General features: G+C 48.8%; 1 protein-coding gene across 1 annotated transcript; it reads right to left on the bottom strand.

Annotated features, from left to right (window-relative positions):
- Positions 1-412: 412 nt before the first annotated feature.
- Positions 413-1,615, bottom strand: LOC126569212 (putative uncharacterized protein DDB_G0288537). The gene is made up of 2 exons (XM_050226154.1): positions 892-1,615; positions 413-492 (listed from the first exon to the last, which is right to left on the bottom strand). The coding sequence occupies exons 1-2, from the start codon at positions 1,613-1,615 to the stop codon at positions 434-436; spliced, it is 783 nt and encodes a 260-aa protein (XP_050082111.1). The 3' UTR covers positions 413-433.
- Positions 1,616-17,929: the final 16,314 nt, after the last annotated feature.

Genomic DNA, 17,929 nt, shown 5'->3' with positions numbered 1-17,929 from the left:
TGTTACGCACAAATGGAGCAATCGTTAGTTATTAGCAGGATCGAGAATGATATTAGGAAGGAAGTAGTACTGCCCGATACTGTACAAGCGGATCCTCAAACGATCTGCTCCCGTTGTGTTCGGTTAAAAAGGTTGAACAATCCTCGCTACTTATATTGGCAGGCATCATGCATTTGAAAAGAGAAGAAAAGCAAAATAACGTTCCGCGAGATGACCAAAAGGCCTCAATCAAGCATATCAGAATCATTAAATAACATACCTTACAGAAATCCTACAATCAATTGCGATTGTAACGCGCTATACCATGATGCTGTTAGAACTATAAAGACTATTGCTGACAATTACCTCTGAATGCCTGCTCTACGATTGCAGAATCATAGCGTTTCCTTTTTTTAACATCAGCGTCCTTCATGGAAAACATTAGGACTTGTAGTCAGCTCCATCCAGCATTGTGCCCAGAGTAATATCCGCGATAGCAGCAATAACAACCAGCTAGACAGGAAAATTCATCGTTGTCCTCAGCGCATCATCCTAAGCTATATGGATGAAATGGTGCTCTCCCGGGAAAATGCCCACCACCAGAGGAGATAGAGCGTGGAAAGAATATCCTTTCACAGCACGGACAACACATGACGACGACGGGTAATGACCGCTGCACGGCTCATCGACATTCAAGACGCACTTTTTTCATCAATCGGATGGAGAGGAGTTTGGATGTCGATCGAGCTACCTATGCGCAGGCCAATATGCTGCGTCGTCTGCATTGTCGGTGAGTGTGGAGACAGACGGGAATTGTTCGCTTGCACTTACATTGACCCTTCGGTCACACTAGTAGCTTAAGACACAAGAGAACTCTTGGAACGAGTTCGTCTGCCTTCAGATCGTACGTACCATTTCCATTCGGATCATTCATCGAGGACATGGAAGACTGCTGCATATCGAGCTGATGATGCTGCTGTTGCTGATGGTGCTGCTGCTGCTGATCCTGTTGCTGTTGTTGTTGTTGCTGTTGTTGATGCTGCTGCTGCATGGCATCATGGTGCATGTGATGCCCTGTGCCACCCAAAACCAACTCACCAAGTCCTGCGTTGGAGCCAACAGTCTGTTGTTGCTGCTGCTGCTGCTGCGGAGGTGGAGCCAATGTTGTGACGAGTGTCGTCGCGTGGGAAGACTGATGCGACTGCGGTGGCGGTTGCGACGGCGGTGGTCCTTGCATCGAAACGCCTGCCGTTGCACCGGGCGGTGGTGGTTGCGGTAGTGATCCCAGGTTGGACACATGATGCAACGCCGAATGATGGTGAGCATCAAGCGCCACGGGCTGCAGTGTGATGAGAGAGGCCGGTGGTAGCTGGTGAGCTACGTGGGCCGCTGGTTTACCGTACGATGGGTGCATTAACAGGTTGTTGTTCTCCGTCAGATGATGATGGCCCGTAACGATCGGGTAGCTGCTCATGCTGTAACCACCACTCGATGAGACAGCAGTCGTGTAGGACGTAGCAGCGGCCACATTCAGCAGATGTTGCGTTTGGGCATCCTGCTGCTGCTGTTGTTGCTGCTGCTGTTGTTGCTGCTGCTGCTGTTGATGCTGTTGCTGATGTTGGCTTGTTGGAAGCATTTTGTCTCCTTTGTCGTTTATTTCGATGATCTCGAAAGTTTGTCCTTTCTCTCTTTCAACTACCTATCGCCTGTTCTGGTCAAGGGGTTCAACTCACAAATCTACTTACTAGCGCGTTTCGCCGAATCCTAATGAAATATTACTTTTACGCTTACCCTGTCCACAAGTGACTTACTATGTCTCTTAAATGCAATACTCTGCCTGCGCTAAATGCTATCACTTCCTTGGTTCGTTTATCGATTGAAAAAAGAAAAAAAGCACTAATCTAGCTTACACCTTCTAGCTTATACGAGAACTTTACGAGTTTAAAGGTAGTTTTTGGTTGAGAAGTGTGTGTATTTGCGCTCACTGCGCCAAACACAATCAAATCGAGATACAAAATCTGTTCAGTAAAAGGTAGCAGCCGCCGAGCAGAGCTGAAAAATATTTGGTTTCGTTGAGAACTGGGGATTGGGTGACGACCCTTACACAACTAACTCTTTGCCCTTACAAACAAGAACACACCCTGGCGCTTACGACACACAAAATATATTACTACGCTTACAGTCAAATGAAAAATGGGATGAATTATTGCAGTTCGTTGCTTTCTTATTGAAATATCATCTTATTTAAATCTATCTCAGCTATCACTAATCATTGAGAAGAGTATGCACAATTGATAAGAAGTGATAGATCGATTTTTTTTGTTTTTAGCTCCGTTTACGTAGAGAACTCGCCGGCTTACTGGTGGTGTTTATTTTTTAATAATTTTATAAATAATTGCCTTAGACGCCACCAAAATCTAACCCAAATCTAGCACTAATGGGGTAAGTGGAGCTGCTTCTATCTCTTCTTATAGTAGATTGAGTTAACACCTGGCTATCTCCCTAGTGTATTATTGCTCGTTGAAAGAGTATCGTCTTATCGATGATGGAAATAACTTATGATTAATGTCTCCGCTAGGCTGCGTTGTATCTGCAAAAGAAAGAAGTAGAAAGAAACATTCAGTTATATCCATGCTTATTATTTGATTCACAACGAATTGCATTTAATGTGCTCTGCTCTACGTAACAGAGAACTATTGCCGGCACTCGAGACACGATTTCAAATGAAAGAAACACTCTTGCGCTAGAGCTATGGAGGCAGCAGCAGCAGCATCAGGAGCAGCAGCAGATACAAAATGCATCGTCGCATCGAGAAGAGTGAAACATAAAAACGGAACGAAAACGGTTATTGCTGTCGCTGCACGCTGCTGCTTTCCACCAAAACCAGTCGCTGCCTTCTGTTACTGGTTACCCTTCCTCTTCAAGCCACTTGGTTTTGCTGGCGTGCTGGGCTTGAGCGAGCGACATACTACAAACACCCTGCTGCTCCTGCGGCGGCGGCGGCGGCTGCTGCTGCTGCTGCTGCTCTTGTTGTCATCCTGGTAGGGTATTACTAACCACCAGCCTGGGGACGCGACGGTTGTTTCGTTCCCGTTTTCCCCAACCCCAAACGACGGCAACCTGTTTTGGCTTTCTTTTCCCACTTCACACGCGATCTTCGATGTGCTCGCGCGCGCGCCTCGCCATCAACAGCCAAAATTTCTCCCAAAAAACTTCCAAAGATTTATGGAACTACTCCCACCGTTCCTTCCCGTTTACATGGAGATGTGGTTCGAGTATGTGCAGCAGCAGCAGCTACATGCATCATATGCACCCTCACCATACTCGTTGGAGAGCTTATAAGAGAACAGATGTGTTCCTTTGCTAAAGAACGGCACACTGCTGGTGTGGCGCTTCTCTGTGCGCGCACCGCTAATACAATGCCTTGCCCCGTAGGAACACGCAAGAATGTTGGAAACCAAGTTTACACTCGGGCAGAGGCAGCAGCCGGAACTTCACGCTGTTCTCTGCTGCATCCCCGAAAAAGCTGCTGCATCATCATCGTCCTACCCCTCGGTCCCTCTTTTCCACCATATCACATGCATATAGCAGCAGGGTCATGGCAGTTCTTCTTTTCATGACAAGATATGTCGCTGCTGCTGTGTACTGAGCGAACGAAGGTAAGCCGCAGAACAAGCGATGATTGCGCGTTACCACCCCTTCTTCTTCGAGTGGGGTATGTGTTCCAGGCGAAAGATCAATGCACTTTACACTCACCCACCCCCACTTCCTCTCGATGTCGCTGTTGTTGCAGCTGCTGCTGTTGGCTGAAGGAGGCAGTTCCGTTCCGTTGCAGACCACACAGCACTTTCCGCCAGAGACATTGTGTGAGTGGACTTGGAGGCGGACACACCACATCACTCAAGCGGTGCCGGCGTACGCCCGCTCTTTATTGAGAGGGCGACGCGTGATGTTCTTGAAAGATCCCCCCCACAACAATTACTTCTTCGAGGGATTGAGCTGTGCCGATCAGGTGATGATCAAGAGAGTATTGCACTGCACGGTCGTCAGGTAGTAATCGACCAGCTGTGCTGTTGTCCATCAATAGAGGCCTTTTTTTCTGTGGCTCCTCTATAGAAGGGCTCAAGTCCAAACTGCTGCATGTTATGTAAGATACACACCAGGACCCATGAGCTATAACCGAAGAAGTTGCACAACCTGCGGTGTCTGAAGAAAATTTTTAGCTCACTCACAGCACATGTGAATCGAGCGAAATGATACTTTGGTAGCTCTACAGCTGAAGGTTCACAATGAAATACACAGGAAGTAGTCTTCAACAAGATGACTGTCTTGCTGGCTACGTATTCCCTGTTCCAAATGAGCAGAAGCGTACAGTCAGTTCCCACGTGATCCACAGTTGAATCCAGATGTGCTACATATGTTTCACCCTAAATTCCCCCACATTCTTCCATCGTACATCATTTTGCGACATATTTTCGGTGATGGGATCCACCATGGCATACAATGTAAGACCGAAGGAGCGTCACCGCGTATGAGACTGGGATGTCAGAGAGCAAGGGAACCTCTCGATCCTTTCCTTACCGATCGTGGAAGCACGAAAACAGCGATTGGTTGCTCGTTGAGGGATGATGGTTCGTGTGTACGTCGTCCATTGACCTTTCAGTAGTCGTCTCTCGTTCACACCACGGCGTGCACACACTTTGCGCGCCGTTGGTGGTGTCGACATCGAGGAGTTTGGTTTATATGTCACTGCATGCTCTATTATACTGCGGCGCGGCATCTGATGCTCACGAAAGTAGGTTGGCGCGATACAGGATCGACTTCACAGTCAACCACAGAGCGCGCATACCACCAGGCGTGATCCCTTCATCATGTTGTAACTTCTGCTGGACTCCCTCTTTCCTGCTGCAGCAGTACAAGGAAGGATAAAAAAAAAGACCGCGAACATGGGACCGAAGGCCTGGTGTACCGAGAGTCGCGCGCTGCTTGTAGTGTGATGCAAAAGGAAGAGAATGTCACCAGCGCTCCACCACATGGAGTTCATGGAGACTGCGCGCCTGCAGAGGATATGGTGGTGGTGTGCGGAAGTTCATTCATTTTCAAGCGCAACGGTACTTCCTCCTTTGCACCTGAGTCCCCACCAAACGCTCCCCCTACTAGTTGTCTCTCTATAATATGCGACTGGGGTGGGGTGGTGCAGTCAGTTCTGGGCCACAAGACACTTCTCCAGAGAGCCAGTGAGAAGGAGGAAGACGGCAACGGTGATGTCGTGAATGCATCTCGCACACCTTTCCTCCTTTGCGGGCACAGTCCCTACTCTAGGCACAAAAACAGGTTTTTGTACCGCTTGTTGTCCGCCCTCCGCCCCCAAAAGGGTGATGATCGGGGGCTCCAGAGTGCAGGCGGCTATTCCAATATCTCTCGCTCTCTCCCTCGTTGACACTTCTTCCGATCGAAGACCACCCTCTCCACCATCGACTACAACAGCTTCTTCAGATCGAGTTCTCCGTTTGCCAGCAGTTGGAGATGCTCTCGAGCTGATGATCGCCGCCAACGACGACCTCGCAACCATTTAAATGTACAAACAGACCATACACGCGATCATTTCAAGGTGCCACCAGCACCACCAACCGAAGCGGTAGCACCACAGGAGACGAGGGAGGAGAGGACCTCCGGGCGACACGATAGTGCACTGACCAGCAACGACACAGTTACACGCGCGTGTTGACCTCGCGCACGGAACAGCACACGGCGCATAACGACCCCTCGGATCATCAGCCGCCAACCCGTGGAGAGCGAGCAAAGAGAGGGTTCAATAACACGATCAAGCAGGATCCCAGGAGTGAATTTGGATATGGATTATTCCGTTGGTTCCGTATTCAATCCTTCCTTCTTTGCCTTCCTCTTGATATACACTTTGGCTGCGATCTAATGGGCAAACGGTGTGTTTGTGAGAGGAGTAAGTAACGTAACTCTAGAGCGAGTGGCACCAGTTATCTTTCCGCAACAACAGCATTAGGCAAAAGGGGGAATTGATCTTCATTGTCATAAATAATGCAGTATTGATCGTCCGCAACGAAGGCGACTGATATCCAAACTAGCAAATGCTCCATTTCTTGATGCTGTTCTAAAAACAGAAAAGGTCAACGAATTCCGGAGGCCACACATAATGTTATCGAGTCAAGCGAAAGAGAGAGAGGGAAGGAAGTTCGTTCGGCTCCTCAAATTTGATCTCGCACGTTTTCTCGGGACATCAAGTCCAACGCAATCGAGGCAGAATATCGGAATATGAAAATATTAATTTTTGTTTACATTAGCAGTCAATCAGCAACTTCTGAGTAACGATCCACCCGTGGGGGGACAGACGTACATTATTCTTCGTAAACATTGAGAACAGAATGTGGCAAGAAGCGGGCAGAGCGCAGCTTTGCTTATGCAGCAACAATCATCTTCGACGACGACGAATGCTGGATAGTATCCCACACCAAGGGATTGAGACATTCCAATTCAAAGTCCAAAAACGATCCTCTTCGTTGGCAAGTAAATAAAAAAAATCGTTATGCATTCGTATATACCAAATGTTCGCAACAATGTGGTGGTGTGAATTCAGACTATGGATTACGCATTGCTTCAGTAGCAGCAGGCAACAAATTTTCCAAACGATTGGTGGACATCATTTGAGGACCATATTGAAGATCTCTAACATCACCAGAGGCTACCCGGGGAGTGTATCCATATGGAAAGCAGCCATTGAAAGTCACAAAACGTGACTAGTTTTGTGGACGGTTAGGTGGTGCGCTGATGGTGGCTGCGCACATTTGAAGCACTATCCCCGGGACAGCCTATCGCTAGCGGCTGCTGGTGAGCGCCACGTATCTTTCTGGGCTGGAAACTGCCCTCTGCTCGCGATTTCCCCCCTTTCCAACCCTTCTATGCACAGCGGGTAATGTCATTTCGTGAGTGAACGTGCTTGCGCCCATGCCTCTTCTCTCGCTCTGTCTCTCTACCGTTCCTCCTTCACATTCATCCCCAGAATACGCCCTCCGCAGAGGGCATATTTCCCGATCACCGTTAAACCGGATTTAACGGGTCTACTGTACGGCACACCACAGAGCATCTACCGCCCCGAACCCTGCCTCTCACACAGCACCATCGGAGGGGGATCGATTCTGTCCTCTCTGCCTCCCCTTTCCACAGCGAGTAGAACACGCAACTCCGGAATGGTGTGGTGGTGCGTTAGTGCGTGCCCCACAGTCCGTTTCCTGCAGCATCCCCCGCCATCCTCTCTCTCTCTCTTTCTCTCTCGATCCCTAAACATTCTGCCCCCCTCCAGTGGTCCACAAAAGACCGTTACACACGAAATGCGATCAGTGGAAAAGTGGCTTGCACGCTGAAGCGAAAAGGTCAAGCTGTATAAGCGATCTCCACTCGTGCTCGGCTGGGAATACCATACCATGATGATCGTCCGATCGTGACAGGAGGATTGCGGGTCGGTGGTTGGTACCGGACCGGATTAACTGTAATATATGGCAAACACAGAGCAAGCAATTCATAATCAAAGTCACTGCATCCGTGGGGGGAGTAGAGTGCGACAATTTTAATTCACCAAGGGAAATTCCAGTGCTTAATGTCATGTCTGCGAGCTTCGAGGTGCAAACGATCGTAACATAATTCCACCTCTTGATCACAGTGCTTCTGGATACCACAGCAAAGTCGCTTGATAGATTCGATTCGATTCTGGTGTCTTTGATTACTGCGAATAGAAGATATTTCTTCCATTCTCTCGATTCTCTCGGTCTCGTAAGACCATTTGCAATTACCTAGAGCATAATAATTCTTCATCAGCTTCGCTCACAGCTGGTGATAATCGCTTCGCACCTATCACCTGCATTATCGACACTACCAGGAGGAGGTAGAGAGGATTTTCACCAGGAAAGACACAAAACATATTGCATCCTTCCTGCTCCAGGGTATAGTTCTACATAAACATCACGTTTAGAACGAATTGAAATGGATTAAAGCACTACGTGTATTTAATTGGCGAGAGATCGGTCGATCGATCGATCGATCGCACCAACCGGTTATGATTCTTCCAATTAGAAAAAGATATTGTTTCAACGGTAAGGCACAACGTGATCTCTTTTTCCTGTAGACCGAGATCGACTAGACCAAGGCTAGACTCGTAGCTTAGTGTTGGTGAACTTGAAGAAAGGAACTGGAAAACTCAACTAACTCACCACCCACCACACGTCACGCGCTACGCCATCGGTCGTCGCCGCGACCACTTGACGAAGAGAGAGAGAGACTAGAGTAAAAGGCAGGTCAATGCTCCAACAAAACCTTGACAAGTGCTGGTCGCCTTGACTGACTATGGGGGTTGCCGGGGTCTGTTGTGAGGTGATTTCAAACCAGCCACAGAATTCCCTCCATTCCCTTTGACCGCATCATCATTAATCGCAAGTAAGCGAGAGGGAGAGCGAGAGAGAGAGCGAGAGACCAGCGGGTGGATACTCCCCTTCTGCGCCCTTTCTATGCCCCGATGATATCTCGCCCCCACCAAGAAGCGGACATTATTGTGTGATTGATGTTGGACAGCAGGGAGGGAGATCGCGCGTCCTTTCTGTGGCTAATTTCATTCTTTAAACCTCCCTCAACTCTTCCAGCTGCTCTCTTCTGGAAAAGAGCGCTTAGGATGTAGAGTAAACGTGGGATCCGAAAGGAGCTGGTTCGCCATTGGGGATTGAAAATGAATTACCATCACCCCCACTGAGCGAGAATAATGGCCATCGACGAATGATAATGCTGGCAACAGGCTGACCATCCTCTGTGTCCAGAAAGTAAATTCAGAAAACTTGGCTACGAAGTGCGAAGCGGCGCACTACTCACTTCGCAGGTTGTTTCAAAGCTCCAAACATACTACTCCAGGGGTGAGGGAGGTGGACAAGATAAACAAAGCGATGTGCGTGATTAAAGGTTTCTTGCATGCTAAATTCATTTGTTGTGTGTTCCCCCCCAGCACCACAACCCGGCACGAGGCTAGCATAAATTCCCAAAATTGTCTTCTTTCTCGTCGAGAATCTGAACACACAGGTCGCACAAACATTAGTCAGGCGTGTGCCGCCCCGTTCGTTTGTTGAATCGCGACGAGCTGCTGGAAACCGGAAACCCTCCCCAAAAATCCTTTGTGTTTTGATCATGAGATGCGAGGTTGGTTGTAAGTGAAGACAGCAGAGTTCGTGCTCAAAAAGCGGATATTCAAACGATTTTCCATAAAATTTATTTCGACATGATGTTACAATTTCACCGAAAGGATATAATCAATATCGACCGATGTGTTCCCTCTTGCCGTCGACAGAATCGATCTTACTCAATCTTGTGGTAGACGCGTCCAGGAATTTTCAAATGGTAAAAAGGCGGAACAACACCACCAAACGAATCAGACAGCACACCGCACCCGCCCAGCAGCATCATTATCGTGGGAAAAAGGCGAAGCAAAAAGGAAAATGAAGCCACGACTCCACGCGTTTCACGGTTTTAATTTACGATCGACGCAAAGTTCAATGTCAGTGTCGTGGTCGTGGTCGTGGTCGTCGCGTCGTTGTTCGCGGCTGCGATCGCGCGTCCCTGGCTATATGCTGAATGAATGTTAAAGACCGCGCTCTCGCTAGAACCGAACCAACAGTCGAACCGAGCCATAGCAATGGGTGGTTTGGTGGCATCATCAGTTGGACAGTGAAAATGAAGGTATTGTGCTGTGTCGTTGAGCTGTGAGAGCAAGGTGGAATGCGCGCTTTGAACCCAAACCATTTGGCCATTGTTCGATGTGGAAGGGGAAATAGTTTTCAGTCACTTCCCGGGCGTTTCATCATATCGCCGTGTACCATCACGTACGCGTGCTCGCTTCTTGCTGCACGTTAGAGCTTAAGAAACATGACTTTAACGTGCCAATAATCCAACTTATAGCAGTATAGGGAAATACAAACCCACCCACGTGTCTAGTGAGGGGAGACATATAGCAAAAGAAATTTTGTTTCCGTAATATTATTTTTACGATCACCTCAGATCAGTAATTTTATGATCGAAAGGTGAGGCAATAAAAAGGCGAAACTTATTACCTTTCTGTCCCACAGCGCAGATCGTTTGGTGACAAAGATTCGTGTTTCAATAGAGGCCATAATCCCTAGAATTATTAGCAGAGATGCACATGATATCTCGCGGATGGATAATAGACAAGAAACTCTACTTCGCGAACGGTATCTACTTGCAATCGATGTCGCCATCCACGCAATTGCAGAAATTCATTTTTATCGCAGAAAAAATCATAAAATACGCCAATGACAATCGCCGAGAATATCGGAGCATGCCTTGCTAAATGAAGATCCGAATACCAATCATTTCTGCATACGATCGTGGTTCATTGTCATCACGCACGAGGTGATTGGGAACAAAGAAAGACGATCTTTCTTAAGATGAAAGAGGCACCACACCACCACCCTTAACCTACGATCATTTCTTCTCGAGAATCGCTAGGAAACGACCGCGAGGGTCAAGTTCAAAATTGATGACATAATAACGGATCACACGGTTTATTATCCATAACATATTCGACGATTACGCTACCATCCCCCCAACACTCTCACACGAGCACGTAGAAGGGGTGAAAGGGTCAGTCAACAGCAACACCTTGCGTATGTTGTTACTGCTGCTTGACGTGCTGATGCTCTCTAACTCACAACGGTAATGATGATGATGATGATGGTTTTTGTCGCCAACGAGAGGATTAAAAGAAAAACAATCTGGACACATTTTTGCCGTGCGTAAATAGCTGAATAATATGGAAAGGATAAAAAATCTGACCATTCCGCTCACACAGAATCTCTTCTTCCTCCTCCTTTGGACGACGCGGTAATAACCTGTCGAAGTGTGGAAAAGTGTTCCGCACAGAGAGTGGGGCGACGATGGGGTGGTGGTGTGCGCCAAGTCTCGAACGGCTTTCTCGCGCATTACGTCAGCAGCATCGGGGTGTAGTTGAGAGCAGCAGGCACGAGGCAGTAGCAGCCTCAGCAGCAGCCTCGCTTACGAAAGCTGCGAAAGAAACGCGATAATGACATCTCTTCCTTTCTGGGTCTATATATTCCTTACTACCACGATGGAGTCCTAGGCTTAGCAAAAAAAAAACGCAAAGGCAAAAAATGTGAATTGGATGATTGACCAACGGAACACCACCACCAACACCACACACCTGAGAGCCCATCACACCTCAATAACATTCAGGAAAAAATGATATGCGGACGGTGTGGTGCGGTGGTGTGTGGCTGGGAAGCTGATGAGATGTTGACATACCGAACCATTAGTCCGTCGTCCCCAGCAGCAGTCCCCAGACACACGCCGCGTGTGTGGTGCTTCTGGAGAGGAGGAGGAGGGAGAGAGTTAGCTGGAGCGTGAATCGGTGGTGGTGGTGGGCTCGGAGGCTGTCAAACGGTCACTGCCCTCGCGCTCGCGACTCGCGACTCGCTGGACTAGATGACGATCAAGTACAATGACGAGGTGAAATGTGCCGACATACAAATATGGACACCGGCGGACTCTGACTGACTGTGAGGTGTTAGCGAACCGGGATCTTACCACCCTTCTCTCCCTCCTGTGTTGTGTGCAAATTCCGGCCACCCATCTATCTCTCTGTTTGCATTAATCAACAATTGTTGTCGATTTTCCGCGGCCTCAAGATAACACCCAGAGGGAAGGGCTCACCTCCCAGCTCGTCCGACACGCCGAACGACACAGGATCAATCAAAGGACGATAAAGCGAAGGAAAGATGGATGTGAAAGGGGGGCAGCAATGATCATTCACTCATTGACGATGCCGCCCGCCCTCGTATGTCAAGCTTCTGTCAAATGCAAAATTGTGTTTACACTTGCCATGAACGGTGATCACACTACACAGAGCAGGAGCTTCCACACAATTCTCTCGCTCTCTTTTGCTCTCTATCTATTCCGTCCTTTTGAAAAGGAAACATGATAAGGGAGGAGGGAGAGCGCGCGCGGCGGCTTTCCTTTCTGTTTTGAAAGAAAGAAGATCGATTGCAACGAGGATCCCCTGATGGTGATGCTGCTGCTGCTGCTGCTACGCATAACCACGTGCAAAACCCTACCCGTAGATCAAAGATGGATGATCCTCGCCTGTGAGTGCTGCGCGCACTGGAGTAGCAGCTCTTATTCCATCACCTCAAGAAGAAGAGATGATTTATCTCGTGAAGATCTTGAATACCATTTTCGCTTTGCTGCTGCTGCCGTTTTGTTCCAAATCTACACCACACATGCCATCGCCGAGCCAGTCCACCACACAACTCTTCTCTTCTCAAGGAGATCGCGCGTCTCTTTTCTCTGTGTAGTCTTCTCGTAGGAGATTGATTTGTAGAGATAGAGGTGTCTGTGCGGCAGAGGCTGGTAGGCTGGCAGGCATGCAGGAACGCACGCCAAGTAATACAAACGCGACTCCAAACGATGCGCGCGCCCGCGATCAAGCGACTTCTTGACCACACATAAGTCTCCACACATCACCAAGGCCCCTTCTTCGTCCTCTTCATCGTCGTTCCTCTACTTCTTCTATTGCAAGAATGGTGGACTCTCAGAAGGAGGACAAACCAAATGTGGTCTACAACAGACAGACGGCCAGCCAAGCAACAGGCACATCCCAATGCGAGAGACACGGAAGAACGAGGGAACGAGAGATCTTTCCTCTAGAGCGAGGTGAAGGAGTAACGTCCCTCCAACATTCCGTTAGAGGTTAATCACTTTTCTTCGCAGCACATTCGCGGCCCCGGGCGGGGGAGCAGCCCGCCTCGTTTCCCCCTTTCTTTGGACTATTGAGTGGCCGCTGCTTTGCCTCTTCGATTCTCTTGTGCGGACTAGAAGGGGGTGCACGAGCACCCGCGCGCGCTCGCTAGTGCGGGTGAAGATGATCAATTTTTGCTGTTGAATAGCAAAAGGAACGTAATGGTGGTGTGTCTGCCTCTCTCTCTCTCGCAAGGAGTGCGCACAACACTCGACTGATTGGTGGGTGGTGACCCGCTAGGTAAGCACACATAAACAAAGCTGGTGAAGGAGGAAAAAGAGCCTCTTTCAAAAGAGGCTGCGCGCGCGCTCGCGACTCCACAAAAGCAGATCACCGGTGATCTGAAGAGAGCACACAGATCAGAGAGCAACTTCTAACGGAATAAGCGGGAACACCACCCTCATCGATCTTTCCCTCCCTAACCTGATGTCGTAACGAAGAGCGTAGCCCCCTGGGCGATCGAAGCGTCCAACCGTTGGAGTTAAGATAGGGTATGTGTATCGAGACAATAAGCAAGTGCCCATCTTTCTTCTCTCTGTTCTGCTAGCTGGCTGGATCGCATATCATCCATTCCCTCACATGCGCCTGAGATCAGAGCTCAAAATCAGATCATTTAAACAACCACAGATTCCAATAGTTCCTTATTGTGCCCATCGGGGCGCTGCGGAACATCAAACGTTGATGTGATGTAACAATCAGTAACGATTGAAGCGCATCAACAAAATCTCACCATTGTTACTGACCTTATCGATCAAAAATGGTGTCACACAGAGAAAGCTGTGTCCCTCTTCTGCACATTATCTAATATTCTTCACTTTCGCCACATTTCCCGTGAAAGAACAATCGCGGGAGCTTGTAAAGAATGAAGACCTCCACCCTTGCGCATTAATTAACGCATCGTGAGTTTCCTTCGAAAGTAAGAACGGAAGTACACCAAACGCCAGGCAGCTGCCAGTAGCGGCGAGACAAAAGCGGAGAACGAAAGTGAAGAAAGTTCCAGGCGAACGAAGACGTTGTTTTCACTGCGCTTTTTGATACACCCCTGAGGGAGGGTGTGAGAGGAAGCGATTTATGACAATGGAAGGTGGTGGTGGTACTGCAACAACATTCGCAGAAAGCACACGCATTGAAAGAAATAACTATGCTGCCTTCCCGGCCTTCATGCCCTTGACAGTGGCACACTGAGCGGCGACCGCGTCACCGTGGTAAGGGCAAGGTTGGCAGCAAAATGATGCCGTGAAGTAGCCAGCCGAAGCCGATCCCCAACCAGCATAACCACCAGCCGCCACCAGACGGCAGACAGATGCTGCACATTCGCACGGAACCGGCAGCAGAACAATGAAGCTATATCGGAGACCACTCTTACTCGGGGATGATGTGATACCCCGGGGGCACACGCCCGGTTTATGATGGGAAAGCATCACACAGAAACGCTTGGTTGTGCAACAGTACAGACCGACCAGTGGTGGTTGCTTTCGCCGCCCAACGAAATTAATCTGATTTTCTGCGTTGGTATCAAGAAAGCAAGAGGCTCATGGTCCACCACCGAAGAATAGTTGCCAGCGCGACGATCGTTTTGTTGGACACACGTTGCATTCTTCTAGTCGCTTAGCTCTCTCCACTGCTGCTGCTGCTGCTGCTGATGCCTGATGTGCTCGCATAACAACAAACGTTGCATTTTGCATCATTCTACCCTCCTCCTTTTTTTATTGCGCACCATTTCTGCGCTCTGGAATGCGCGCCTTTCGCAGAGACACTGTGTCTCTGGCTGGTTAAACCACGGAATAATCAGCATCATTGCACGAGGAAGGCAAGAGAGAGAGAGAGACGGGCGGCATGTCATGGGAATTGTAGATAACCACAGGAGATATGGCTTCTTGAGGAAGGGGAAGGGGAAGAGGGGGGGATCATATGCAGTGGATTAAAAAAGGAATGGCTGAGTAGAGTTAGTGTGGATTTGTGGGGCTGATTAGAGCGCGTTTTCTGCTGACACACTTATCAAAACATTGGTCACATTGGCTATCGGGGATGAGATGAGCGATTCCTGCTGTTCACAAGGGTCGCTACAACTGATTCAATTAAGTCAGAAAATGATAAGCATTTGATGAAAAGAAGTTGATCGAGACTCGATGTATTTACTTAACTTGAGCTACCTAAAGGCTATTTACACTAATCACTCACTAACAGCATGTCATTGATCTTCAATTAATCTATCTTATTTATGGAAATAATAAGCTGATGACGATGGGGCACCACGTATAGGCCGGGACAAGTGCAATATTGGTATCAAAAACACAATTTTGCCCTTGATCCAGCCGCTACGTAATGCCTTTTGTAAACATATTTCCATTCTGTTATTGTTAACACTTTTCACAGCATTCTCTTCTCTTCCTTTTAAAAAAAAAATAAACGATAAACTACGAAGCTGGATCGAACAGCTTTTTAACGTTTCACTAATTTGAAAGGAAACATTTAGATTGTCCCGGTATGTCAATCAATTTGGCATGTCCTTGAAACATGATCGCGTTTGACGAGATCGCAGAGGATTTATAATAAAAAAAGAGGTTTTGAGATTGACTACTGCATACAGACCACCTCCTTATTACCTAATTTGAGATCACACAAGCGCTACCAGACGCTCTCGACGCCAAAATCCAAACTTGTTCTATCCGTCGGTTGCACTCACGATGTGCAGGTGCAGCCCTCCTTCAGATGCACTCAACAAAGCGATCCGCCTCATGCACAATTCGCTTGGCTGCTTCTTGTTTGGATTTCCTTCCATTATTTTCTTCGGACTAAATTTGGCTCTCTGCGCCTTCAACGCGCCCCAAACATTTTTTTATGACCCTCACCTCAGTACTCTCCCTCCCCACCCGGGGGGCAGCGAAGGATGTAGGAAGATTGTGTATGTTGAGGCGAGTTTTTTATGTGCAACCGAGCACGTCGTCCTGAAGCCTGTTATTTCGTACAATGAAACCTGTTATTGCACGCCATTTTGTGCACCCCTTGTCCGATTTCCCTGACAGCGCCCCACACAACAACAGGACGGACGGACGGACGGACGCGGCACGATCGCGCATATCCTGTCGGCGAGTCTCGGGGGGCTGTGGCTGGGACTGGGTCTGTGGCTAACTTCTTGGCGCGCGGCATTGCGCTACTTGAGGGCAATAAAAATCAAAACAAAAAAAAACGACTAACGCAGCACCACCACCATAACCGTGAGATTCCATCTCGGTGTGGTATTCTCCTCCCGTTCTCTTCCTTTCCGGCGCTACTGACCGGTTGATGAAAGTCCAAGGTGAGCGGGGAGTGGAGAATGCGCCTCACGAAATTGGATACTGGGCGAGTAATAGGATACGCCAGGAAGGAATACAACGCGCGGTAGAGAAGAGGCCTCTCGACTGCCTCTAGATTCCACAGCAGCTTCTCCTTCTGGTGGTGGGGAAGTGAGGAGTTGAAGAGCTTAGCATTACACCAATCACGACGACCCTGGGAGAAGAAGCTGCATTTTGCTGAATAACAGCAAACTACTTCTGCAGTGGGAGTGAGAGAGTAATAATTCTTCAGATCAAGAGCCAAACAGTCGATAATCTAATCAAGCAAACACATCAGAACCGCAGCATAATTACTCGTGGATTCTCAAAAACACGATCTTCTCTAGTAAAACACCCGACTACGCAAGAGACCATGAGATATTTCCATCACTTGCCGGCCAATCAGGGTTAAAGATTGACCGGAAAAGAATACTCCAGCCACTGACCAACGTGCGCTGACTCTCTTAATGCTTCCTTAATGTCTTTACAACGAATCAGATTCTAGATACGATCGTCGAAACTGCGTTGTCAGTTCTCCTCCTCCCTTCGGATAACTGTCCACTTTAGCCTAACGTAGTACACGAGCCTCGGTCTCCGCGCCACTCTTTGTGGCCTGATCAACCTAACGGTGATCGATACACACGCATAGCAGCAACAGCAGCAGCAGCAGTAGCGGCATTAACAGCAATCGACCATCATTATACGCGCGAGAAACAAAGATTCTCGATCGCGATGAGACACGCTGCGAGAAGTCGCGGATCACCACCGTCGTCATCGTCGTGTCTTCGATTTAGTTTCCGTCCGCGGGCCGAGTGTGCACCCCAGGGGAACGTGTTACAACATCGTCACCGTCACCGTTGTGTCGTCCATCGCATAACGGATCTGTGCACCGGTCACGGTCAGTGCTACCTGCTGCGTTCACCGTTAACGGAACCCGGTCGCGCGCGCGCGCGCAAATGACAACACCCAATCTCTCCTCTCCAACAACACCACCAAACACTTCTCCATCCACCATCACGACGACACGCCATCTCGTCGTCGTCACCAACAACCGAAAATACAAGACGAAGAGACGTACAACCCGAACGCAAATGGTCCCCCCGCGATGGGGCCCATCCAACGAGAGAAGATCTTACAGGAGAACCCAATTTCTCTTCCTTCCCGGCCGGCTGGCCAGCGGAGGGTTTGTTGGTACGCACAACACACATGCTGCTGCTGGCGACCGTTGACGATCTTCCGCCCCGTGTGTCTGAGCTACTTTTTGCCGTTATAGTTAACAGTACAATCTTGCGTGGAGAAAGAAGAGGTCAGTGGGAGCGTCCCACTCGCGACCGCGACCCGCCGCTCCTCCCTCCTTCATTTGGTTAGCACCATCGCACCAATCCTTCTCGCGATTGATCTTGAAAACGGCGATTCATAAGGAGTGCGTGCCCTCCCTCCTCCTCTTTGCTTCTCTGTCAAGATCGCGACAGCATGCGAACCACTTCGCTGTAGTATAAAGAGACGCAACGCTGGGGACAATGTGTGAAATGCGAGAGGAACCCACGTGGCGATTCAAAGTCCAGAAAAGTCCAATCAATGAGGTTTGCCCGCGCGCGCGTTAAGACACTGAGGTACCGCGCTATTTATTCCCACGAGGCACAAGGTAGAACCACGAATTCTAGACTAAGCTACAAAGCAACACAATGTCCGAGGGTGTTCGCGCTCTTTCACTCTCTGTGGGTGAGGAGGAGAAGGCTCCGAAAGTCACGCTCATATGCTAAGTAGTCGGAAGCATCTCAAGAAATGAACCGTTCAAACA

The sequence above is a fragment of the Anopheles aquasalis genome, chromosome 2, assembly GCF_943734665.1.
Source record: "Anopheles aquasalis chromosome 2, idAnoAquaMG_Q_19, whole genome shotgun sequence".
Lineage (NCBI taxonomy): Eukaryota > Metazoa > Arthropoda > Insecta > Diptera > Culicidae > Anopheles > Anopheles aquasalis.
Note: the sequence above shows the minus strand (reverse complement) of the source record. Positions and strands in the feature narration are given on the sequence as shown.

Coding starts and splice junctions, on each gene's coding strand:
- LOC126569212 (XM_050226154.1), bottom strand. CDS start 1,615: ATGCTTCCAACAAGCCAACATCAGCAACAGCATCAACAGCAGCAGCAG. Junction 493..891: donor GAATGATCCGAATGGAAATG/GTACGTACGATC, acceptor TTTCCTGTCTAG/CTGGTTGTTATTGCTGCTAT.